Genomic DNA, 21967 nt, shown 5'->3' with positions numbered 1-21967 from the left:
TGATAATACTTGAATTATTCCATATAAATATTAAATTAAAATATTGTACTTCCCGGCGGGGTAAAAGAAATACTTGCGATGTACCTTTGATGTGCACCCCTGTCATTTTTGGTACATTTTCCTAGCTTGTTAATGCGGCCACACTATTCACGTTTAACAGCTGTTAATTTGCGTTGACTATTTGAACCGAGCAGACGTGTGTCGCGGACGCTTTGAACCAAAAACGCGGTCTACGTACAGTGCAACCATTTTGCTTATATATATATACATATATATATCTAACAGTGTATGAGTTTGCCGAAGCAAAATAAAAAGAAACAACAACAGCTGCAAAAATTTATATTGTACAAAAGTTTATGAAAAACTTTTAGTGTTTGTGCTGTTCAACAGCAGCAATAACAACAACGTCATCGACAACGTCGTCGCGCTAAAAAGAAGAAATAAAATCTTAACGGCGCGCCGCCTGCTGTTTGTACGCGTGTGTGTGAGTGAATGCGTGCTTGTCTGTGTTTGTGTGTTGTCTGCCTAACAAATTTTTTGCCGCTAAACACAAAAAGCAGCTGAAGGCAGCCGACGAGAAGAAGCAGCAGACAGAAGACCAGCTGACGACGACAAAATCGAAAACACACTCATACAGTTGCAAATAGCAAAAAGAAAAGTCAACGATCGATTTCGTGTGTGGTGTGTTTACATATATATATATATATTTATATATATGTATATATGCGTGTGAGAGCATAGTGTGACCAAAAACAAAAACCATTCGCAAAGCAAATAACTTGCAAAACCAAAAATTAAAAAGCAGAGCAGTGTTAGTGAAACACGTGTGTGCGACAGTAATAACAACAACAACAGCATCAGCTAAAACAACAAAATACAATATAAAATAAAACATGTCTTCTGTACCGCTGCCCATCAAAACGGAGGAAGTCATTTTGGAAAACGCCGAATACAACAGCGCCGAGGAATTGGATGAAGAATTACAGTAAGTGGCCCATAACTAATAAAAATAAACAATAATTATATTAAGTTTTTTGTTTACTCTGCAAACGCTTAAAGGTAAAATAAACAAAACGTTTTTGCGCTTGCACTTTTCTTCGTTTTTATCACGCAAATTATCGATTATTTTTGTTACGCATCATGCTATCTCTCTTGCACACACACAATCACCAAGGATGAAACGAACGAAAGAAAACGTCGTATATAATTTTTGCCGCCTGTTTTGCCGCACAAAACAAACGCCGCATAAAAACACCACCACTAGTGCATTATTACAAAGCAGTGAAGTCACACATACATACACAGGCAAATAACAAGCGTACATATGGGAAAACGTATGGACAGCATTCCATTTCATTTCCACACCATTCCCCCGTTTGTTGATTCTCTGCCCGTTTCGCTTATATACCACTTTGTCTCTCTCTCTCTCTCTCACTTTTGGGCTGGAAAAAGGTGACGCTACTTTTTTCTTGTCTGCTCTTCACTTTTGTTGTTTTTACGTTTTACACTCGCCATGTTTGAAAAATACGGCTGTTAGGGATTTACACTGTTGTCCAAAAAATTATGGCTGTCCAGCTGCAGCAAAAATTTCAATTAAACTTAATTATCTATTTGAGTTGTACAATTTCAAAGTATATGCTATAGTTGTTGCTTTATTTGCATTACGATCTGCAATGCGCTCTCTTTTTCTCTCCGCTCTCTCAGTCAATAACAAACAACGCGTCGCTGTCGCCGTCTGTTGCTTATCATGGCACACTGTGTCTAATCAACAGCAGTGAAGTCAGCTGTACCGGCTGAATATTTCTATAATCATCATATGGCAGAGGCTACCTGAATAAGTGAGAGAAAGAGCGTGCGAGCGAGGAATGTTATCGCTCTCTACACACACTACAAATGTAGAATGTAGAAAGAAGTGCAGAAAGCAACTGAATACAAAAATAATATACTATAAAATATATGAATATACTTAAAATTTGGTATATTTTTTTATTTGCACAAAATGACACATTTGATTTACCGTACGAAAGAACGAGAATTGAGAAACAGAGTAAAAGAGTAGAGGCAAGTTAGCGGTTGTTGTTGCTTTTTTCATTTTTTCTCTATTTGCTTTGTTTGCCGTTTTTGTTGCTTATTAGCGAATCGTAGTTTTATTTTTGCTCGCGGCGAAAGTTGCGCCGGCCCTTTTATCAAAATCATATGGTTTTGTTGGTCACACGTCACACGACGACAAAATCAGCAAAACGGAGACGACGACGTCAACGTTATCAGCCGCCTCTGCTGTTGTTGCGGTTGCTTTTGCTCAGCATATGTTCGCATACACACACATATCTTCATAGCAGTCAGCTTGAGGCTGACGTAAAAGAAACCAATCGCCGTACATACTCGCTCTCTCCCTTTCCCTCTAGGCAGCTGACAGCCCTCAAGGCCTTGTGTGTGTGCGTGTGGCTTATCAATAAGCCTGGCATTTCCCATATGTTTATATTGTATAACTGCATGCCGAAGGTCTTCTTCTTACTATTTACTTTATCAACACTACGAGTAATTGTGCGAAACAGCTGACAGCTTTTCTTTTTATTTATTGCTAGCCCACAAATTGCAATTTCGTTATATACGTTTTCATGCCGAAAGCGAAACATAAAAAAGAGAAAAATAATTTAAAATGCGCCTTGCAACAACAACATCTGCAGCAGCTGCGCCCGGCAAAGTGCCTTGGCTAAAAGTCTCCAAAGAGTTGCACATGCTCTCTCACACACACGCAAATTGTGTTTGCATGTGGCGTCATTTCCGTTTTCCCCACACACTGGAAGGCGGCGTCAATGCGCTACTGCGACTGCGACGCCAGCTGCCTTCTGTATGTGTGTTTCTGCATGTGCAGTTCAATTGTCGGCCTCGCGTTCTCACACTCTCTCCAGCTTTGCAAAAGTACATAAGGCAGCCCATGTGAGTGAGTGAGCTAGAGTGAGTGTGTTTGCATTGCACTCAAAAGCTTGTTGCTCCTTTGCCTGACAAGAGTCGAACAGACAGAGAGAGCCAGTGAGCGAAAGATAGCAAGAGCAAAGAGAGCTTGTGTGTTTTTTGAGTAAGGGGAATTTGTATGTGCAAAAAGTACAGATGCCGCCACACACCGCAGCAGCGCTTTTTACTACTACTACAGACAGTTCATTGAAAAAAAAACATATACACAAAATGCCGCTGCTGTTAACGCCGACGCATCTCGCTGACTGTGAATGCACATACATTTACATACATATGTATGTGTGTGTTGTGTGTGCGCTATAAATTTTCGAAAAAAAAGAGAAAAAAAATTGCCAATAAGAAAACAATGCACAAACACACACATATAGACTGCAACAATAAGCAAAGATAAAAAGCTGCTGCGCAAATTTTTGGGCGATGGCTGTTTCACATGTCAAGCGTTTCGCTGTTTCAATTCCCACTGCGTTTTTCGCATGCGGTATTTTATATTATGGGCAACCTGCGCTCCGTCGACGTCTGCCTGAGAGTGAGAGTGGGTGAGCGAATGAGCAGACAAGCAAAGAGAGTGAGAGGGAAGCGCCAAGTGTTCGGCACCAGTTTTGTTGATGTTGAAAAACACATGATATTATATTTTTGTGTTTTTGCTTAAAATGCGAAAATTTTGCAAAAGATTAACGTAACTTTTGCCATCAGCTGCTGTTGTGTGACAACTATCAATGTATTAACAGCACTTACTCATTTAATGTGTAAGTCTTCTGTGCATTGGCAGCACTTACTCAACAGCTGTTGTTTTTGTCACTCACACGCATGTTGAGCAACATGCAAAGGCATTACTTGTACACCTACCTCCCTCCCGCTCTTTCACTCTCTCGCACACATTCATCTCGAATTACCTCATGCGAGAGCGTGTGCGCTTATGTAACCGTTATGTGTCACTCCTCCCCTCCCATAGACCCCATCATCGAAATTGCATGTTCTCTGTTTATATTTTTATTGCAAATGTGGCGCCAAAAGGCCGACACATTTGAATCCGTTTCAATTGCTAGAGGGGAAGTCAGAAGGAGCGGGCAGAGACTATTCTAAACTTTTTCATTTGTTTATGCTACATTGTTGCTATTGTTGCTGCTGCTGTGCTGCACATTACGCAAGTGGCAAAGTTTATTGCGTTTTATTGCGCATTTCGCCATTTGCTGCTTCTTCTACTACCTTTTTAGCATTTACTACGCTTTAGTTCGGCCTTTATTTGCAACTATGTATGTGTTAGTATTCGATGTTGTATGTTTGTGTGTGCGCGCAAATACGTGACTGGGCACAAAACGCTGCAGCAGCTTTGCACTCCCTCCCCCTTCATGCTCATAATCGTCATCTGGGCGATCGTAAAAGTGTGACCAAATAAAATAAGGATAAGCTTTGACTACCAAATAAATACTCGCTGTTTTAGCATCTGAAATCACCAATGGGAAATGTGGAAATCAATGTGATTTGCTAATATTCAAATAAACTTTGAGTTAAAATTATAAACAACTGCAATAGAACAAATTTATTTAGAAAATTTATAATTTATAAAAATAAGAAATATGCATTCAGTGAATTAAATTAAAAATCTTCTATGGTAATGATTTTTTGTAATAAAAATAATAATTTAACATCTAGGTTGTCTGTAAACATATCAAAAAGTAATGACTGCTAATGATTTATTAATATAGATAAAAACGCTGCAAAATTGTCCCTATATATAATACAGAATGTAAACAAACGATTCTTGGACCTGACACAATTTATATTTTAGTAGCGTTTTATCGTAATCTATTCTAGGAAAAAAATGCAGCAATACGGGTATAATATTTGTTGTTTATAGTACCTCAAAAAATAAATAAAAAGTAAAATAGTTGTAAATGTTATGAATTAAACTAAAAATATTAAGTAGCTCACTTTTTAGGATCTTGAAGTCCTCAAGTGAAATCAGTAATAAAACTATAACCACTTCAAATGAGGCATTTTGAACTTGAGTTGATTACTTCGATTTTTGCATCTTATTGACTGCCCTGATGGTTAGAGGGGGACAACAACAATGCGTGTACATGGGGATTACATAACTCATATTTATCTTTATGAATTAAACATGAATGCAGCGACGGCTCCATCCACCTGCAAATCGGCGAAAATTGTTGACGACAAATTCCAGGCAAAAATGATGACGTAAGCGTTGACCCAATAAACGCACACACACATGCACATACTTCACTCACATACACATACATATGCATTGCATACGATTTATGTGCAGTGCAACAGCAATAACAAAAACATCAACTCGGCGGCACTCGTGACTTCGGCTTTGTCTGTTCTGTTTAGGTTTCTGTATTTGCGCATGTGTGTGTGTGCTGGTTGGTTAGCGAAAAGTGGCCAATGAACTACATTGAACTTTGGGGCAACAGCAGCGTCGGCCCCCGGGCAGCAGCAGCAACAGCAGCTGTTGTGTGTCATGTGTTCTTTGCTTGTTATTCTTTAGCTGCAAGTGAAATTTCGTAGTACATGCAAAACATCCAATTGCAATTGCAAATTCAAATAATTTTGGTTCCTTTTACAGCTGCTGTTAAATTAGCAAAGTCACAACACATGATGGCCACCCTGATCTGACATGTTTAACAGCTGCTGTTAAGTTTAGCATGATCGCTATTTTTAGCCGCGCACCCTGCTGTGTTTGTGTATGTTAATTTTAACAGCTGTTGCAGTAACAACAACAATTTCACACATGCATATGCAAGTAAGTTGTGCATGTGTTGCTTGCTGTAACTGCGTGCCGAAAATAATTTGTATTAGTGTTTGTTTTGGTTTTTGCTTCTGGCTGCTGCAGCTTCCATTCAAGTTGTGTAGCTTTTACCTTTTGTTCGCGTAAATAGAAATTCCAGAGCAGCAAGTGCAGCAACATCCGCTTGAGCAACAAACAACAAAGACGAGAAGACTGCAAGTTGTTTCGATTACTAGCTACCCTATAATAATTTCAAAATAAATTATTTAAAAATAGTTGGAAAATATTTCTAAATTTAGCATTGAACTACAATAAACTAATAAAAGTAGTATTACACCAATACAATTTTACTTTTTTTATGCTGCCAAATAAATATAAAATATCTAAATTGAAAATTTTTCAAAACTAATTTTTATATAATTTTATATATCAAGCAGAACAAAAGGCTACAAACTAAAAGCTGAAGCTAATTAGTTTTTATTATTTATATTCTTATACGTGAATCAGTAAATATACCTCACTTGGCTGAGCTGTACAGGGTATCGCATCCACAACACAAATATGCTGCCGGAGAACGACCTTTGTTGTGGATGGTAATGGTATGTTGCTAAAAATAAACCAATGCAACTAGATGACGACAACTTCGTCTAAGATTTTCTATCGTTGACTTTGTCTTGCAACGTTCTTCTTCTTGTTGCTGCTGCTTTCTGCTGGAATGCAGTGTTGCAACTTTACACAGACGCTCTTAAATGCACACACACATAGACAAACTCTCATATGTTTTTTGTGTGGCCTGTGAAAATGATTTTCAGATTGTATTTTGTTGTTGTAAGAAACCTGTTTGAAATTCTTATGCTACGTGTGTATGTGTGTAGCATAAATTCGACTTTAATCCAAGAGTCACAATAACAATAACACAGCAACACCAACACCAACAACAAAATGGCTATCCATATTTGACAGCTGTGCGGTGCGAGCAACGAACGACGCTCAGTAGTTGAGTTCAGTTTATCGCTCTCTTCCGCTCTCTCACACTCTCTTCTTACGCTCGCCATCGACATGTTGATTTTTATGCTGTTGTTGTTGTAGTTGTGTTTATTATTTGTACATTTTTCGTTGTATTGATGCGATGTGGTTTTGGTTTTGGCTTTGCCTATGGGCAGCGCTGCTTGCAGCGACGCGACGCGACGTCGCATTGTTATGTGTGTTTGTAAGTGTGTGTGTGGGCAGCAGCTAAACTAAAACTGTGTAGTGTGGAATTGAATGGAATTGTAAATTTATGAATGAATGAATTTTTCAACGCTATTGTGCTGTGTGTGTGTGTGTTTGACTATGTATAAGTTAATTGGATTTGTGTGTTATAAATATATACAAGACAAATCATATGACTGTTAAAATATCTTTTTAATTTTGTAATTGTTTCATTTTGCGTTTTACAGATTACAACTCGAAGATTCTGGGGGCGAGAATACGTATCACATTGAATATACCACCGAACCGTCGCATCAGGTTACAACAAGTTCGCAGCGTCGTCAATCGAACATGAGCGGTTCGAATACCACAAAGGGAGGAGGGGGAGCAGACGGCGGCGGTGGCGATGGGATGGGTGGGGGGGGCGACGGAGGCAGCTCGCCAAGTGGCAAACCCATTTTGGATACCGAGAAACGTATGCGACGCGAAATCGCCAATAGCAATGAGCGTCGACGCATGCAGAGCATCAATGCCGGTTTTCAGAGTTTACGTTCCCTGCTGCCGCGACACGAGGGCGAAAAGTTGAGCAAGGTAAGTGATAAACAACAAACAAGAAGAACCTTTTACAGTTTGAATGGCACTGCGTCTAGGTACTAATTGGATTGCAATAGCCGGGCAGGCAGTGTGTGTATATTGGTAGAGTAGACCATTAACAGCTCAACACCTCAATGAGCACGCAACTCCAATTACATTAGCATAAGAGCAACAGAAACAACAGCAACAAATACCTTGTGCCTTATCACACATGTTGACAAATTGCCGCTCTTTACACTTACACACATACACACACACACACACACTTTGCCGCACTCCTTCTCGCACTTTGACTGCAGTCACTTTGCTAAAACTTTCCAAAATGTCGGCGCTTAAGCTGCACGCCAACAGCGACGTCAACAATGTATGTATGTTTCTCCCCCTCACACTCCTACGATTTTAGCCTCTTGACACGTGAAGGTCCCTTTGCAAGGCTTGTTGATATGGCAACCTTTTTGACGTCGCAGTCACCTTTTGTTGGTCATTATTATTTTATTTTTTTTTTTTTTGTTTTCTTTTGCATACATACGCAAGTTATGCGGTAGATTTTTCACCTTGAGACAAACATCGATTTGTTGTGACGGCTGCTGCGTGGGGGGATGTAACTGTATGTGTGTGTGTGCAGCAGACGGCTGTAAATCAGCAAGTTGTCATATTAAAAAAGATTCATTTGCTGTATGTACATACTTTCTTTTGTCGTTATTTATGTGTCTGCTGCTAGACTTCTATTTCTATCTCACTCTAGCTCTCTCTTCTTTCGTTTGTTTCGACAATTGTAAAGGGCCAAAATATATGACTGAGTTATCGAGATCGCGCTGCGGTCCTTTTTGTTATTGTTTTTGTCTTATTTATTGCAAATTGAAAAATGTCAGCCAACAAACTAAACTTCATTTTGCCCGCAAGCATAAATCAAACGACAAAATGCTAAAAAGTCAGCAGCATAAACAAGAAAATGACAGCTCATGTGTCAATATAACAGCAAAGTGAAAGAGTAAAAGGGCTACACAACAATGTAAACAGGAAGAAGAAAAACGCGTAAATATTAAAAAAAAAAATACGTTACTTTACGACACGCGCGACAACAACAACATCAGAAAAGGGGTAAATCAGCAGCGTTGACGTCGACGTCGACGCTGCTGCTGCTCTGCTGTGTCGTGATGAATGACATAATGGGCGTATGGCAGCCATGACGAACGAAGGAGTATGAGTGAGAGAGACGAATCCATTGGTGGGTGGTTGCTCCTTCTCCCTTTTACTGCTTGCGATGCAAGTAGTTTATGGATTTTTTGCGTTCTTTTTTTTGCTTTTACAGTGCTGCAACGTTTATCACACATAGTAAACATTGTAGTATGTAGTAGTTTAGTGTGCGAGCAGGAGAGCAGCACTAGCTTGACCAACTTGGAGTAAAAGCCATCCTCTCCCCTCAACTTCTCCCTTGCCCTACGTTGAAGTGACGGCAGCTTTGGCTTAGGCCTAAAACGACAACAAACTGACGACGGCGCTGACGACGGCAACGAATGAAATCGGAATCAGGTCGCACGATGAATGCAGCTCACACACAAAAACACATGCATGTAAACGCACTCTTAAGCACACACACATGCACAGAGAGCTTTGCGAAAATACGTACGTACATAAGAATTGTGGTTGGCTGGTAGGTTAGAGAAGGGGCGACTATACCAAGTAGTCTGTGATTTACTCGTTGAGGCGGGTCATTGAACTTGTGCGCTAGGTGGCGCCAAAGTGCAAAGTGCAATTGCGTACAGTTTTGTCCCGTTTGTTGTGTTGCCCATTTTGCAGTAGCAGCAGCTGAACTAACCTACATTAAAGTGTCGCATGAGAGAGGGAATTGTGGGGCTGACAACTGGAATTATTGTCTTCAGCATATTTCTATGTGTCTCTCTATACCCAAAATTAACGTTAGCAGGAGGCATCAGCTCCAAAAATATCGATCCAGTTGTCTTGCGGCCTCTTCCAGTGCGCGCCAAAAGCGCCCCAAAAAAAACCAACCCTAAAGTTTGTAGTCCAGGGACAACACAACACTGGATGGACATAGACTAATACTACTACAACTCCTACAACTTACACACACACACACACACACACAGACAATGACATTAGGTGCTTAGGACTACAGTTAACTGTAGTCGGCGCACAGACTCAAAGCTTTGACGGCGTCGACAGCCAAGCCCAACCAACTCCCACTATACAAAAATGATGTAGCCCACAGCTGAGAGCGACGCGCTCTCTCTCTCTTTCTCTCCAATTCATTCGCTCGTATTGCTAAAGAGTGAGTGAATGATGGCAGGTGATGGTAGTTTGTGAGTGGGTGGCGGAGGGAGGAAACACGCCTGTTTCATTGCCATTTTGTTTGTCGAAATGAAACGTTTTGTTGGCGTCGGCTGCCTGGCGCCTGGTAGGCAGCTGTTTCAGCGATGACGACGACTGGAAGTGACAGGCACAGGCAGCCGTGTGTAGAAAAAGGACTTGTGGATGGTGGATTAGGGGGACTGGATGGTTGCCCTCAAACTCTAATAGGAAGAATTGGGCGTTCAGCTTTTTCGTTTGGCGCGCAGCTGCGCAATGCATGTTGTTGTCGTTGGCCCGGCAAAAAGGCGTGGCAGGGCAAGGGCTGCATAGGTAGGGAGCAAGACCGTGAGAGGAGAGTGGGTAGTAGAGGGCAAACAGTGCACTAGGCCATTGGCATCGGGCAACCTTTGTGCGCCGATTGCAGCGCAGCAGCTGGTCCGGGATGCGCCAACACCCATACATAAGAACAAATACATAAGCGCAAGGTGCTGCTGCTGTTATGTCAGCTATGTATATACATGTTTTGTATATAGTCGCCAATAGATGGCACATTTAGTGAGTGTAGCTGTACTTTCAGCGTAGTAAAAAGTTGTCATCTCGTTCACTCGCGCACAACTTTTACTATAGAGATTATCTTTGGCTATAGAATGCAATTAATGCAGCCTGATTTCGTAATTTGAAATTATTTTATTGCTCCTCCTTTTTTTTTTGTTTTTAATTAAAAGTTAAATGTCTATGCGCTTTACTTAATTGCTTTATATGTGCTTGCGCATGTGTGCGTAAGTTTCCCTTGTGGGTGGCAGAAGACGATTATTGAATATGCAGGGTCACTAGCAAAACGATAACTTAACGGCGAGAGCCGTTAACTGTGACTTTCAACAGACACCAAGAATGCAATTGCAAAGAGAACGCAGCGAGCAAGTCAGCGAACAACAACAACAAGAAAGCAGAGAGAAAGCTGCAAGGCAACAATAACGGCGGCCTAGCAAAGCATAAGTGCAATGGATCAATTACTTTGTGGGTTTTCTTCTCGCACACACACACACACATACAGCTACAGACAGCAGGCAGACAAGTGTGACAGTGTGTGTATGTGTATTTGCAAAAATGTCGGTCGGTCGTTGGCAGAGCCGCTGTCGTCGTCTGGCGCTTAAAGATCGACGCCGCTGCGAACGTAGCCGACGACGCCGTCACTTTGTCAATTGCAGGCTTTGCTTTGCTGAGCTAAGCTTTCGACTTGTTGTTGCAGTTACTGTTGATTACATGGAATGCCGTCTCGCCGGATTTAATGACTTTGTTGCGGTGTTTTTTTCTTCTTTTTTTTATCAATGGCTAAAGAAGCGACAGGCGACTGCAAAAGAAAAAAGCCATTAACAGCATCAAAATGGGAAAGGCGGTCTATGAATTCCACATTCAGATGTTAGTTCCGTTCCGTTTTCCCCTTAACAACAACAACAACAACAGCAATAACAATATTAGCTTGCATCAATGAATCAGCAAACAGCTGATGATAATTCAAGTACTAAATAATGTACAATAACAAACACAGCACAATGAAAAATACTAAATAAGTAAATCTACTGCAACAACAAACAAAGCTAAATATATTTTTATTTAATTCACAAAAAAAACAACCGGCATTTTTGCTGCGCAATTTGCACGCACACACATACACGACGTCGTCAGCTCAGCTGGTCAAGCAATAACAAGGTTGACCGGCAAAAAGCTCAGCTTTCCCAATTGCGTCGTCGTCTCGACGACAGTTGACAAAGCATTGTGTGACTGACCAAAGTTTGACAGCAATTGCACTCGCCCGCCCGCATCATTGTTTCTTATTTTTAATTCAATTTTACGCTGCAATTAAAAGCGTTATTTTTAAAATAAAATGCAATGCGCAGCGTGTCTGGCGGCTGTTGTTGTTTTTATTTTATTTGGGTTAATTAAAACAGCTGTCTTGGGTGTGAAGTCACACACACACATGCGAATCAAAATAAATACGCTACGCGTTGGCTTTGTTGGTTGTACTTGCCTGTAGGCATGAAATTCGATCAGCTGATCTGTTGTGAGTACGCACACATACATACACTCGCATTTATGCGTGCTACGGTATTTGAGGGTCAGCGTCAGCGTTGACGCCGCTTTGCTTTGTCGGCTGCTTCATATCATTGTTGTTGTTGTTATTGCAATGGAATTTGACAACGCGTTTTGCCGGCATACACAAAAATGCTCTAACGGCAAATGTTGTTTTTGTTGCTTTCGTGCTTTCATCGCATTTGTGGTTGTTGCTGTGCTGTTTCTCCTGCTATTCAAATTCAAATGGTTTTCAACACACTTTCAACTCATCCCGCATGTGTGTGTTTGTGTGTAACCATTTTTTTTTCGTTCGTTCGTTCGTTCTTTGTTTTTTGTATGCTAATTAAATGCTTTCGTTGACCATGAGCTTTTTTTTGTATGTATGTTTTGCCCATTGTTGTTGGTTCAAAGTTTTATTGACCTTTTGTAATGGAATTTTAATGAAGTCGCTGAAAGCGCGAGTGACGACAACAACAATAACAACAAAAAGAAGAAGAATGAGAAGAAGCAAAAGCAGAAGTCTTGGTAAATTGGAGAGGCAACACTTGTGCATTGCATATGAATGTTTTGCAGCTAGGCAACACTGGCAATGCAGGACTGCATTTTGTTATCCGTTATGTTTTTGAGTGTCGAACACTTAACGACTCGTTTAACGAGCTTTGGTTGTGAGTGCTAAAAGAGAAAAGGGTAGAGTAGAGAAGCGAAGAGGCAAAGCACGTGTTATACTTAAATTAGGTTAGTGTAAATACGTAATATAATGTATACAGTATATAAGTTTGTACATACATACATACATATGTTTTATAGACTGAGTCACAGGCCACAAAGCAGCTGCTATGGCGCCGGCGACTCTCGTTAAAAATTAGCTAAATACGCAAAATACAATTTGGCACACAACACAAAAAAATGAGTGTTTATATTTAAATATTTTGAGCGCTACCAGATCCACAAAACGACAGCTGTTTTATTTTATTTCTGCTCTCTCGAGAGACCCCCAAAATGACCTCGCCTTCTCTTGTGTTGTGCTCCGTAATCTCTTTGGCTTTTGTCTCGATGACGACATTTTCTGTGAAATTTTGTTCAATCGCATTTCTATTGTGAACTACATCAGCAGTGTGTCCATATGTCTCACTTTTTATAAATAGTATTCATTTAATGCAATTGTGCTGCTCTCTCCTTCGCACTTTAGCGATGTTGTCACCGATTATCATGAGCAGCGGTAGCTTTTGTTACAGCTATGTATCTGTGTGCATGTGAGTGTGTAGAAAACACATGTTTGGCGCCCGTTCGTTGGTGTTGTGGGCGCGCTACCAGCTGAGTGCGAAAGAGCGAGTACGAGCGAACCAAAGATGTGTGTATGTGTGTGTGCTCTGCCGACATGTGGGTGCTTTTTCATATGTATGAGTGAACAAAGTACATGTACATGGGTAAGCAAGTGTGTGTGCGTATGTGCGCATCAATGCCGGCAGCGCTTAGTAGCCGCAGCTGTTTTTTTTGCGCATGAGAAGTTGCGCATGTATTGCCAAAAACAGCGAAATACTATGTGAAATATGTGTGCGTGTGTGTATTTTTCGCAAAATGAGCTGAGGCTGCAATGTGTGCGGCCATCTCAAATTCCGCTATGTTTGTAAATACATATATACGCAAGTATGCATGTGTGTGTTTGCTAATTTTAGCAAAAATTCATTGGACATGCAAAAGCTCAACGCTACGAAAAAAAAAACAAAAAATGTTAATCAACCACAGCAGTGGCCGCACAAAACACGCGCTTTTGTTTGCCCAAGAAAAAGACGCGCAAATTCGCAAAACAGCATCAACAACAACAAGAGCAACAGCATGAAACTACAATTTTAATGTCAGCTGACTTGTTTTCTTAACTATGTACATACATATGTATGTACATATGTATGTATACGACGCGCTATTCGCCCAAGGAGAGCAGAATTTTAGTTCACCCTCTCCTCATGCTCTCGCATTCGCACTCATACTCTCTTGCACCTGTCGTTGTCGTCGACTTCGACGTTGGCAGAGGAAGATAAGCAGCGAGAACAAACACAACGCAAATTGTTTGCCGCCAACGAAAACGTGCGACGCAATAGGAGAGAGAAAGAGGCAAAAGTGGCAATGCAATTGAGATGATAAAAAAATTGAACTAGAATCGTTTTCAATACAAGTAAATGTATGTATTTATCGTATATCGATAAATCAACAAACAGCAGAATCGATTTAATTCAAAAACCATTCGTACATTGATCAATCAATATACTGCATCGTAGTAGAATCAATTTAGAAATATTCATACAATGCATGAATGTGTATATCGATCGAATTGGAACTTGGTATGCGACTGAGAAGAATTTAAAAATATATTTTAGAAAATTCTGGATACGTCAAATAGACAACATTGGCATTGTTGGTTTGTAACTTCAAACCAAACAATTGGTGTATAAATAAATTGATTTTTTGTTTTGTATATTTTTACAAGTTATGGACTAATTTTATGCTCTCTCTGGGCATAAAACATGCGAGCACGCACGTAGGCCAGCTGCCAAAAGAAGGGAGGGGGACTATGCATTTGCGGTGGTTGCTCGTCGACAGACGGCAGCATGTTGTTGTGCTTTTTGGGTGGCCCGGGCGCGCCCACAAAACTGGTCACAGTCATAAAAATGCTATGTAGTACTATTTTTTTCACTCACGCAGAACTGCCAACTCAGCTGATGGTGACGAATCAGCAGTTGGCAGTTGGCGCGCGCTGCTCTCATTGCATGTATTTTTGCTATTTTTATGCATTTTATTCAATCAAAAATTGTGTGTAGTGTGTGTAGGGCCAAAGAAACAGAAAACAGGCCGTCGCCGCCGTCAGACGACGCGGCTGCCTCGCCATTTATAGAAACGCAGACGGCAAAACAGCAGCATCGAGTCAGCTGCTATTGCTGTTGTTGCCTCTGCTGTACACGCGTTTCAGATTGCTGCCTCTCTCTCCCTCTCACAAGCAGTTGAACAGTCGTTTCCAATTTGTATTGGAAACAACTGGAAGTTTAAGAGAACAACACACGTGTTTACGTTGACGCCTCAATGTGTAGTGAGAGTGAGAGAGCGCGAGCGAGCAAAGTAGCGTCACCAAAAAGCTGATGGAAAAAAAAGCTTGAATCCACATGTTTTTTCGCCACACTGCTGATGGCTGGCTGACTGGCTGTGCCATTTCCGTTTCAAGCGCAACAAAATGGAAATGAAACGTAAACTTAACGAAACCAAACGCTCTCTCACTATCTTTCACTCTCTCGCTCTCGTGCACACGACCGTACAACGTAGAAGAGAGCGAAGCAGCAGCAGTAACCAACCACACTCTAGCAACATTTGGTGCCGGCGAATATTGAAAAACTTTTCGTATTGGAACTGTTGCTGCTGTCGCTGCCTGCTGTTTGGTGGTGTGTTTTTGTAGCGGTGTGTTGGAAAAAAGTACAGTCGCCGCAAAAACGCTGCCTGCGCAGCGCTGCTGTTGGTTTGCTTGTGCTTGGTTGGGTTGGTTTCGTTTGGTTTGGTTTCGAACGCGTTGGCTGGGATTCTTGTTGGAACTACAACGAGAGTCTCGCGCGCGCGTTTGATCGGCTTTTTGTTTACACTCACACCAAGAAGAACTATGCATGCATGTATTTGTGTGTAAATGTACATATGTATGTATGTGCTTGTAGTACAGCTGTAGCGCTGTTGTTATTGCTTTGCTGTTTTTTTTTGCGCTGGGGGCGATTTGTGTATAGATTTTTGCCGGCATTTTCTGACTGCGTCGTAGATATGACGACGGCGACGACGATATTTTCTTATTAGCCAAGGCCTCAAATTGCCGGCCATATGATGGGCTGGGGGAAAATATTGCACGATTATCCCATTTGAATTTTTACCCAATTGGAAAATATTTAACAATTGAAAGCTCTTGAGTGATATTTGAAGCAAGTGCAAGTCTTCTGGGATAATTTGAAAATTTATGAATAAGCAAGAAACAGCAATTACAATGACAAAAATAGTAATGTTGATTTGAAAGGATTTTTAATCATTTGCAAGCATTCTATGGCGGCCCTCTTTGCAAATAACCATGTGCGACTTTCCACTATGCTTTGTTGTTTTCCAATGCGTTTCCAATGCCTTCTGATGTCAATGAACGGCCTTTGTTGGCGACGGCGGCGAGCACAACAAAAATGAATTGCATAAATTAACATAGAAAAACTTAAATTGTATGTGCTTTATTATTATACTATTTTTATTATAAAATACATATGTATATGCGCGCGACATTGCAATGCCAAGCAAAACAACAGCAACAACGACGACGATGCCGCTCGATTTTTATCACAGCAAAAGCTGAGAAAACTGTACTCACTGCATCTCTCCCTCTCGCTCTCACACCGTCTGCTGTATGTCCCCATCATATCAAAACAACATTGGCCGCACAGACAGCTGTGCTTGCAGCGAGAGCGGGTGGGCGACAAAGAGGGCGAGAGTGAGAGAGTAGCAGCTGTGTGTGCAAGTGTATGTGTTTGTGTATGATTGTAGTTGTAGCCGGCGTAGTCGAGTACTAGTTGTTGTAGTAGTGACCTCCGACAACAAGCGGCGGCGGCGACCAGAAAAATGTGAAACAAGTTTTATGGCTGCTGCTGCTGCTGCAGCATGCAACGAGAGACAACGCGAGATTTATTAGTTTTTAATCAAAGCCCAAACAAAGCTGCACACAAGCTAAAGAATTTATACACAGTTTTCGCATTCCATTGGCATGATGCGGCAGCAGCCTCTGCCCTCTTCTACCAGTTCAAAGTTTTTGCCTGCATCTGGCAATGCCATGATGGGCTTTATTTTGGGTGTTGCCGGAGTTTTGCACATTTTTTGCATGCTCTCTCCATCATCGACTCCATTTCGCCTACGCCTTTTGGAGGTTGCTTGCTATGCAACTTTTATGCGTTGCCCACGCACATTTGCTGTTTTTGCCTATTTTGCATGGGAATTCTTCAGTGCAGAAATGCAGCAACAACTCTCACAAAACACATACCAATGCAAATATGCTATCTGAGACATAAACATGCATACATATGTATGTATGTGTGTGTTGTTTGTGCCGAGAACGCGCGCATTTTGAAGGACACAAGTTCCTTCACCTTTTGGGCAAAGACACGGCGTCACAACAGAAGCGAAGAACACAACACAACATAACAACAACAGCAACTTGCTTACTACACTATTTACTATAAGCTCTCTTTCTACAACCAATGCAAATTCCAGCACAAGAACTACAAAAAACACAAACAAAAACCACAGCGCCGCCACTTAAGTGTATGTGTGTGTGTTAAGTTTGCGTGCATGTATGCGTGCATTCATTTGCTGTAATTATCAAAAGCTCGTCCTCTCACTCTTGCTCACACACTCATAGTCATCACACTCGCTCGCTTGCTCTTTGGCAATTATGCTGCTTTTGCGTTGTGCTCTTTGCTCTTGTCATCTTGCCTTGTGAATGAGTTTCATTGTGTGGCCCCCAGACGAAACGTGTGTATAACGAGTGTGTATGAGTGCTTGTGTTGGGGTTGCGTTTATGCGATGAAATGCAAGATCTGCAGAGATATCGATAATTGAATGGGAATTTTAGATTCTATTTTAATTATTGTACTTAGTGTCAGCAGTCAGAGAAAGGGAATTTCGATGGGAAAAATTACATAAATTTTTTATCTGTGTACATCAATAGCAAAAATATTGTTGTTGCTGGTAAAACAACTATAAGAACTGGAGCTACAACATTTGAAGTTATTACTTTTTTAAATTGCACACAATTCTAGTTTAATTTAGTATTTGACCAATCCCATCAATGCTCTAAAAATTTACAAATTTCATTTAATAATAAACTTTTCGAACTAAATGTGTTAAGTCGAAATATCAGATAATAAAGTTGCAAGTTGAAATACTTTTTATTTTAGAATATTACAGATTAAAGTACTTAATTTGTTAAATGAAATTTCCATTTTCTTCTTTTCCAGGCGGCAATTCTACAACAGACCTTCCAATACATTGTGGATCTGGAGACCCAGAAGACACAGCTGCTCACACAGAACAGCGAACTGAAGCGTCAGGTCGGTGAACACGAAGCAAATGGAGGCGGTGGCGCCTCCGGCGACAACTACAACAGCAGCAGCGGCAATGCCAACGAAACGAACAACAGCAGCAGCAACAACCAGAGCGGAGCAAGTGCGGTGGCCATTAAGAAACGCAAGCTGACGGACAACGTCATCAACATGCAGACGATCAGCGACAGTTCGGACGAAGGACTTGGATCGATGTCTCCCGAACCCATGACACTGCTCTCTGGTGGTCAAGGGGGCGTGGCAGCCGCCAATGCAGCAGCGGCTAGTAAATTGAGCAATGCCAGCATAATAGCGGCCAAAGAGATGCTGGAGACAAAGAAGCTGCTGGAGAAGGAGCGCAGTTTGCGACGCCTGCTCGAGGATGAGCTGCAAATGATCAAGCGACAACTGTATAGTGTTGCCACCGCGCCACCAGGCACAGCTGTTGCCGCTGTGGCAGCCAACAGCAGCGGCGCCTACATTCCACGTGAGGTCATCGAGCACACCGACAATTTTGTGCGCGCCGAGGAGCTGGAGGATTTGGGCGGCACCGTCTCGTATGTGGAGATCGATGAGATGACCGGACAACAGCAGGTGGTTGTGTGTTCCAGCATCGAGGAGCTCGAATCAGATGCAGCCGCCGAGATCATAAGCGAGGATCAGGTGCATGAGGAGGTCATCCTCTCATCGAATAGTTCGACCGAGTCGGAGAATGAGGTCAATGTGAATGCGATTGCCAAAGCGTATGCCGAGGGCATGAGCACGCCGATATTGCAGGCGATCAAGGCCACGCCCAAAGTGGAGGTGGAGCGCATCAATGAGAAGATCGTCAAAGTGAAGACAGAGAAACTGGATCAGCCCACGGTGATGGGTGGAACGGCGGTATTTACGCGTTCGCGTCAAAATCTCGAGACCATTGTGGAGGCCATACGCCACCTGGAGGGTGATCATCTGTTCGCCGATGGTGATCAGCAGCACAAGTTGCAACAGCACTACCAACAACAGCAGCAACAGACGTCGCATCATTCGCAGCATCATCAACAGCAACATCAGCACCAGCAACAGTCGCAGCATTGCATGCAACTCACCACAGCCGGTGGTGCAACGCATCGTTTGGCGCAGGATGCGCCGTTGGCATTGACCACAGGCAAACAGCATGCGGCGTTGGCCGAACTGACGCCTTACTTGCAGATCAAGGGCAATAAGCAGGTGATCATTACAGCCAAATCGGCCAAGGATATGGGCAGCTTATCGAGTGCTCGTGTCACCCCAACGGCCATTTTTAAAGTGCAGACCAGGGATGCAACAACATCAGGGGCGACGACGACACATCATTTGAGCGGCAGCAGTCATCCCGTTACAATTACCACTTCACTCAAACAGTGCCGTCCCGGTGTCATTGTTGCCAAGCAGCTGCCGTCATCCTGATTGCCCAACAACAGCAACAACAACAATAGCAGCAACAGCAGCATTAACAGCGCCTCTCTACTCACTAGTATTAAAGGCGCTTGCAATAACATAACAGTAACAGCAACAGCAACAGCGGCGGCAACAGCAGCAACTCCTAAACATTTACATAATAAGCGGCAGCGCAGCGCTGTTAAGCAACAACAGCAGCCGCCCTGCGTTAACAGAGCTGTTAAGCGACGTTAAAAGAGAGCAGCTTTGCATGTTGACAAAAGCTCAACTGCGATCGCACTCGTCGTCGCTGCTGTCGAAACTAAACGAAATTTTACAAAAACAAAAAAAAAAAGAAAACAAAATATGGCAAATTGTATAAAAATATGAAAAATCGTAAACAAATTTTCGTGTGCAGTTAACAAATATTTTTTTGTTGTCGATTGATTTGCAGTTTTAATCAGCACATTTTCCATAACAGAACAACAACTACAACAACAGAGAACTCACAGCCACTGTAATTTAATGCAAAAACAAAGAAAAGAGAGCGAATGAAAGAAAGAGTAAAAAATTTGTTCATTTATTGGTTAAGTTAAAGTGAGAGAAATAACGATTTAACAACAACAACAAACAACAACCAACAGGCAGAATCAACAAAACAGAGTACAAAAACAAAATAGACATAAAATTTTATGATTTTCTGTTTATTACAACACACACACACATACACATACAATAAAACATAAAAATAGGAGCAAAATAAGGAAAAAAAAACTAAAATATAAATATGCGAAAACAAAAAAGATTACAAAAAAAAAAAACTAAACTAACAAATATGATAAAAAACGAAAAAAAAAACAAAAATAAAAACAAAATGGTACATGCTACAGCACACAGACACATAGAAAAGCACATACATACACATATGCATATGTATGATGTATGATGTAAAATGATGTATGATGAGCATGCTGAACTCTATAAACACCATCGCATTAATTTTTACATTTTTAAATTATTTTCTATTATTTAATTATTTTAAGTTTATATTTACAATCAATTATTATTATTACGTTGTATGTATAAACAACCTCCTCCAAAAAAAAACGAACTTAATTGTATTTTTTCCCTTTTGATTTGCCCAAAAAACAAAACACAAAACAAAAAAGGATAGCAAACAAGAATTTTTTGGATTTTGGAATTTATTGAGTTTTTGTTGATTGTGTATATCTATATAATTAATTGTAAGATGAAAAGAGGAGAGAGGAGAGGAGAGTGCGTGGCAAGTGAAAATCGTTTATTATATAAACTACACCCACACACACAATACACATATACACACCCACATACATATATATTTATATATATATAAATATATGTATACTTTATATACATACATGCAAAGTACATACGACATAAGCTAACGCAACATTACATAATATATTATAACTACTACTAAAACAAAATACAAGTACATTAATTATGCATATACATATATATATATATATACATACATACATCCAACATATACATATAAATAAATAAATTGTCCATAAATACATTACATTGTATTATGCGATTAGAACCTAAGTGCAAGCAAGCAAGAGAGTTCACAGTTAAAAACAAACAAAAACATAAGAGAGGCGACAAATTACAAAACAAAAAAAAAGAAAATAAAGCGCATCCTTCGTATCAAATGCCCCATGCATGTGTGAGTGTGAGCGACAGCTACAACAAGAGAGAGAGTGTAGAACCAACAAGCCTGCAGAATCTCTCTTACTAAGCCGCTGGGACGCTGCGCGCTTGCCAGAGCAGGCAGCTTTTTGTCAGTCACGCACCCACAATGGCACATAGTGTCTGGTTGTCGTCTGACAGGGAGACCGCTATAAAGAGAGAGCAAACAAATGCATCGGCAGCATAGCCGTCAGAGTGCGCAGCGTAGCAACGGCTTGGCCCCCCAAACAAACGGAGAGAGAGTTTGAGAATGATGGAGAGAGCGGCGCTCCACCCATACACATACACACACACACACAAACGCACACACTTGGACATGTATTAGGCATTTGCATACGAAGATTTTTTGCGTACGTGTTGCGCATTTGCAAAAATGCGCCTTCACATTTAATAGCTAAACAACAACAACAACAAGAACCACATGATTACGCATTATATACATAAGCCAGATCATACATACATACAACAACAACAAACAACATATTACTACGTACATTCATGCTCTATATAAACAAACAAAATACATTAAATAATTACAAACAACAACAAAACAAACAAAAAAAAAATACGAAAAAAATTATGTCAAATAAATGGTTTTTCCTTTTCCCCTCAAAGAAATACAATTTGTGCTTTTTATTCATTGTGTGTTTACTTATTGCTTTCAGATCTATTGGATTAGGCAACCAATGTTTTTTTAATGCATTATTATTATCCTTTTCTATACCATTTTATCGCCAGGCCGTTAAGCTATCGGGATATTTTAAAAATGGCGGATTTTCCGATTAATACGTCAGTTAAAAAAAATCTATAGCATACTTATTTGGGATGCGTATGGGCAACG

General features: G+C 40.9%; 1 protein-coding gene and 1 long non-coding RNA gene across 2 annotated transcripts; one reads left to right on the top strand and one right to left on the bottom strand.

Moving 5' to 3' along the window:
• Positions 1-180: 180 nt before the first annotated feature.
• On the top strand, positions 181-20576 carry LOC117564000 (hormone receptor 4). The gene is made up of 3 exons (XM_034242590.2): positions 181-985; positions 7168-7510; positions 17911-20576. Exons 1-3 carry the CDS (start codon positions 894-896, stop codon positions 19420-19422), a joined length of 1947 nt encoding a protein of 648 aa, XP_034098481.1. The 5' UTR covers positions 181-893; the 3' UTR covers positions 19423-20576.
• On the bottom strand, positions 7508-8397 carry LOC117564001 (uncharacterized). Its single transcript, XR_004571729.2, has 3 exons — positions 8201-8397; positions 8043-8145; positions 7508-7984 (listed from the first exon to the last, which is right to left on the bottom strand). It is a non-coding gene; the product is annotated as an uncharacterized LOC117564001 (long non-coding RNA).
• Positions 20577-21967: the final 1391 nt, after the last annotated feature.

The sequence above is a fragment of the Drosophila albomicans genome, chromosome 2L, assembly GCF_009650485.2.
Source record: "Drosophila albomicans strain 15112-1751.03 chromosome 2L, ASM965048v2, whole genome shotgun sequence".
Classification (NCBI taxonomy): Eukaryota; Metazoa; Arthropoda; class Insecta; order Diptera; family Drosophilidae; genus Drosophila; species Drosophila albomicans.
This window is presented reverse-complemented; position numbering and strand designations above follow the sequence as displayed.

What these genes read in the sequence shown, in the direction of transcription:
- LOC117564000 (XM_034242590.2), top strand. Translation starts at nt 894, where the DNA reads ATGTCTTCTGTACCGCTGCCCATCAAAACGGAGGAAGTCATTTTGGAA. An exon ending in GAATTGGATGAAGAATTACA is followed by an intron (nt 986 to 7,167) that starts GTAAGTGGCCCA and finishes TGCGTTTTACAG; the next exon opens with ATTACAACTCGAAGATTCTG. An exon ending in AGGGCGAAAAGTTGAGCAAG is followed by an intron (nt 7,511 to 17,910) that starts GTAAGTGATAAA and finishes CTTCTTTTCCAG; the next exon opens with GCGGCAATTCTACAACAGAC.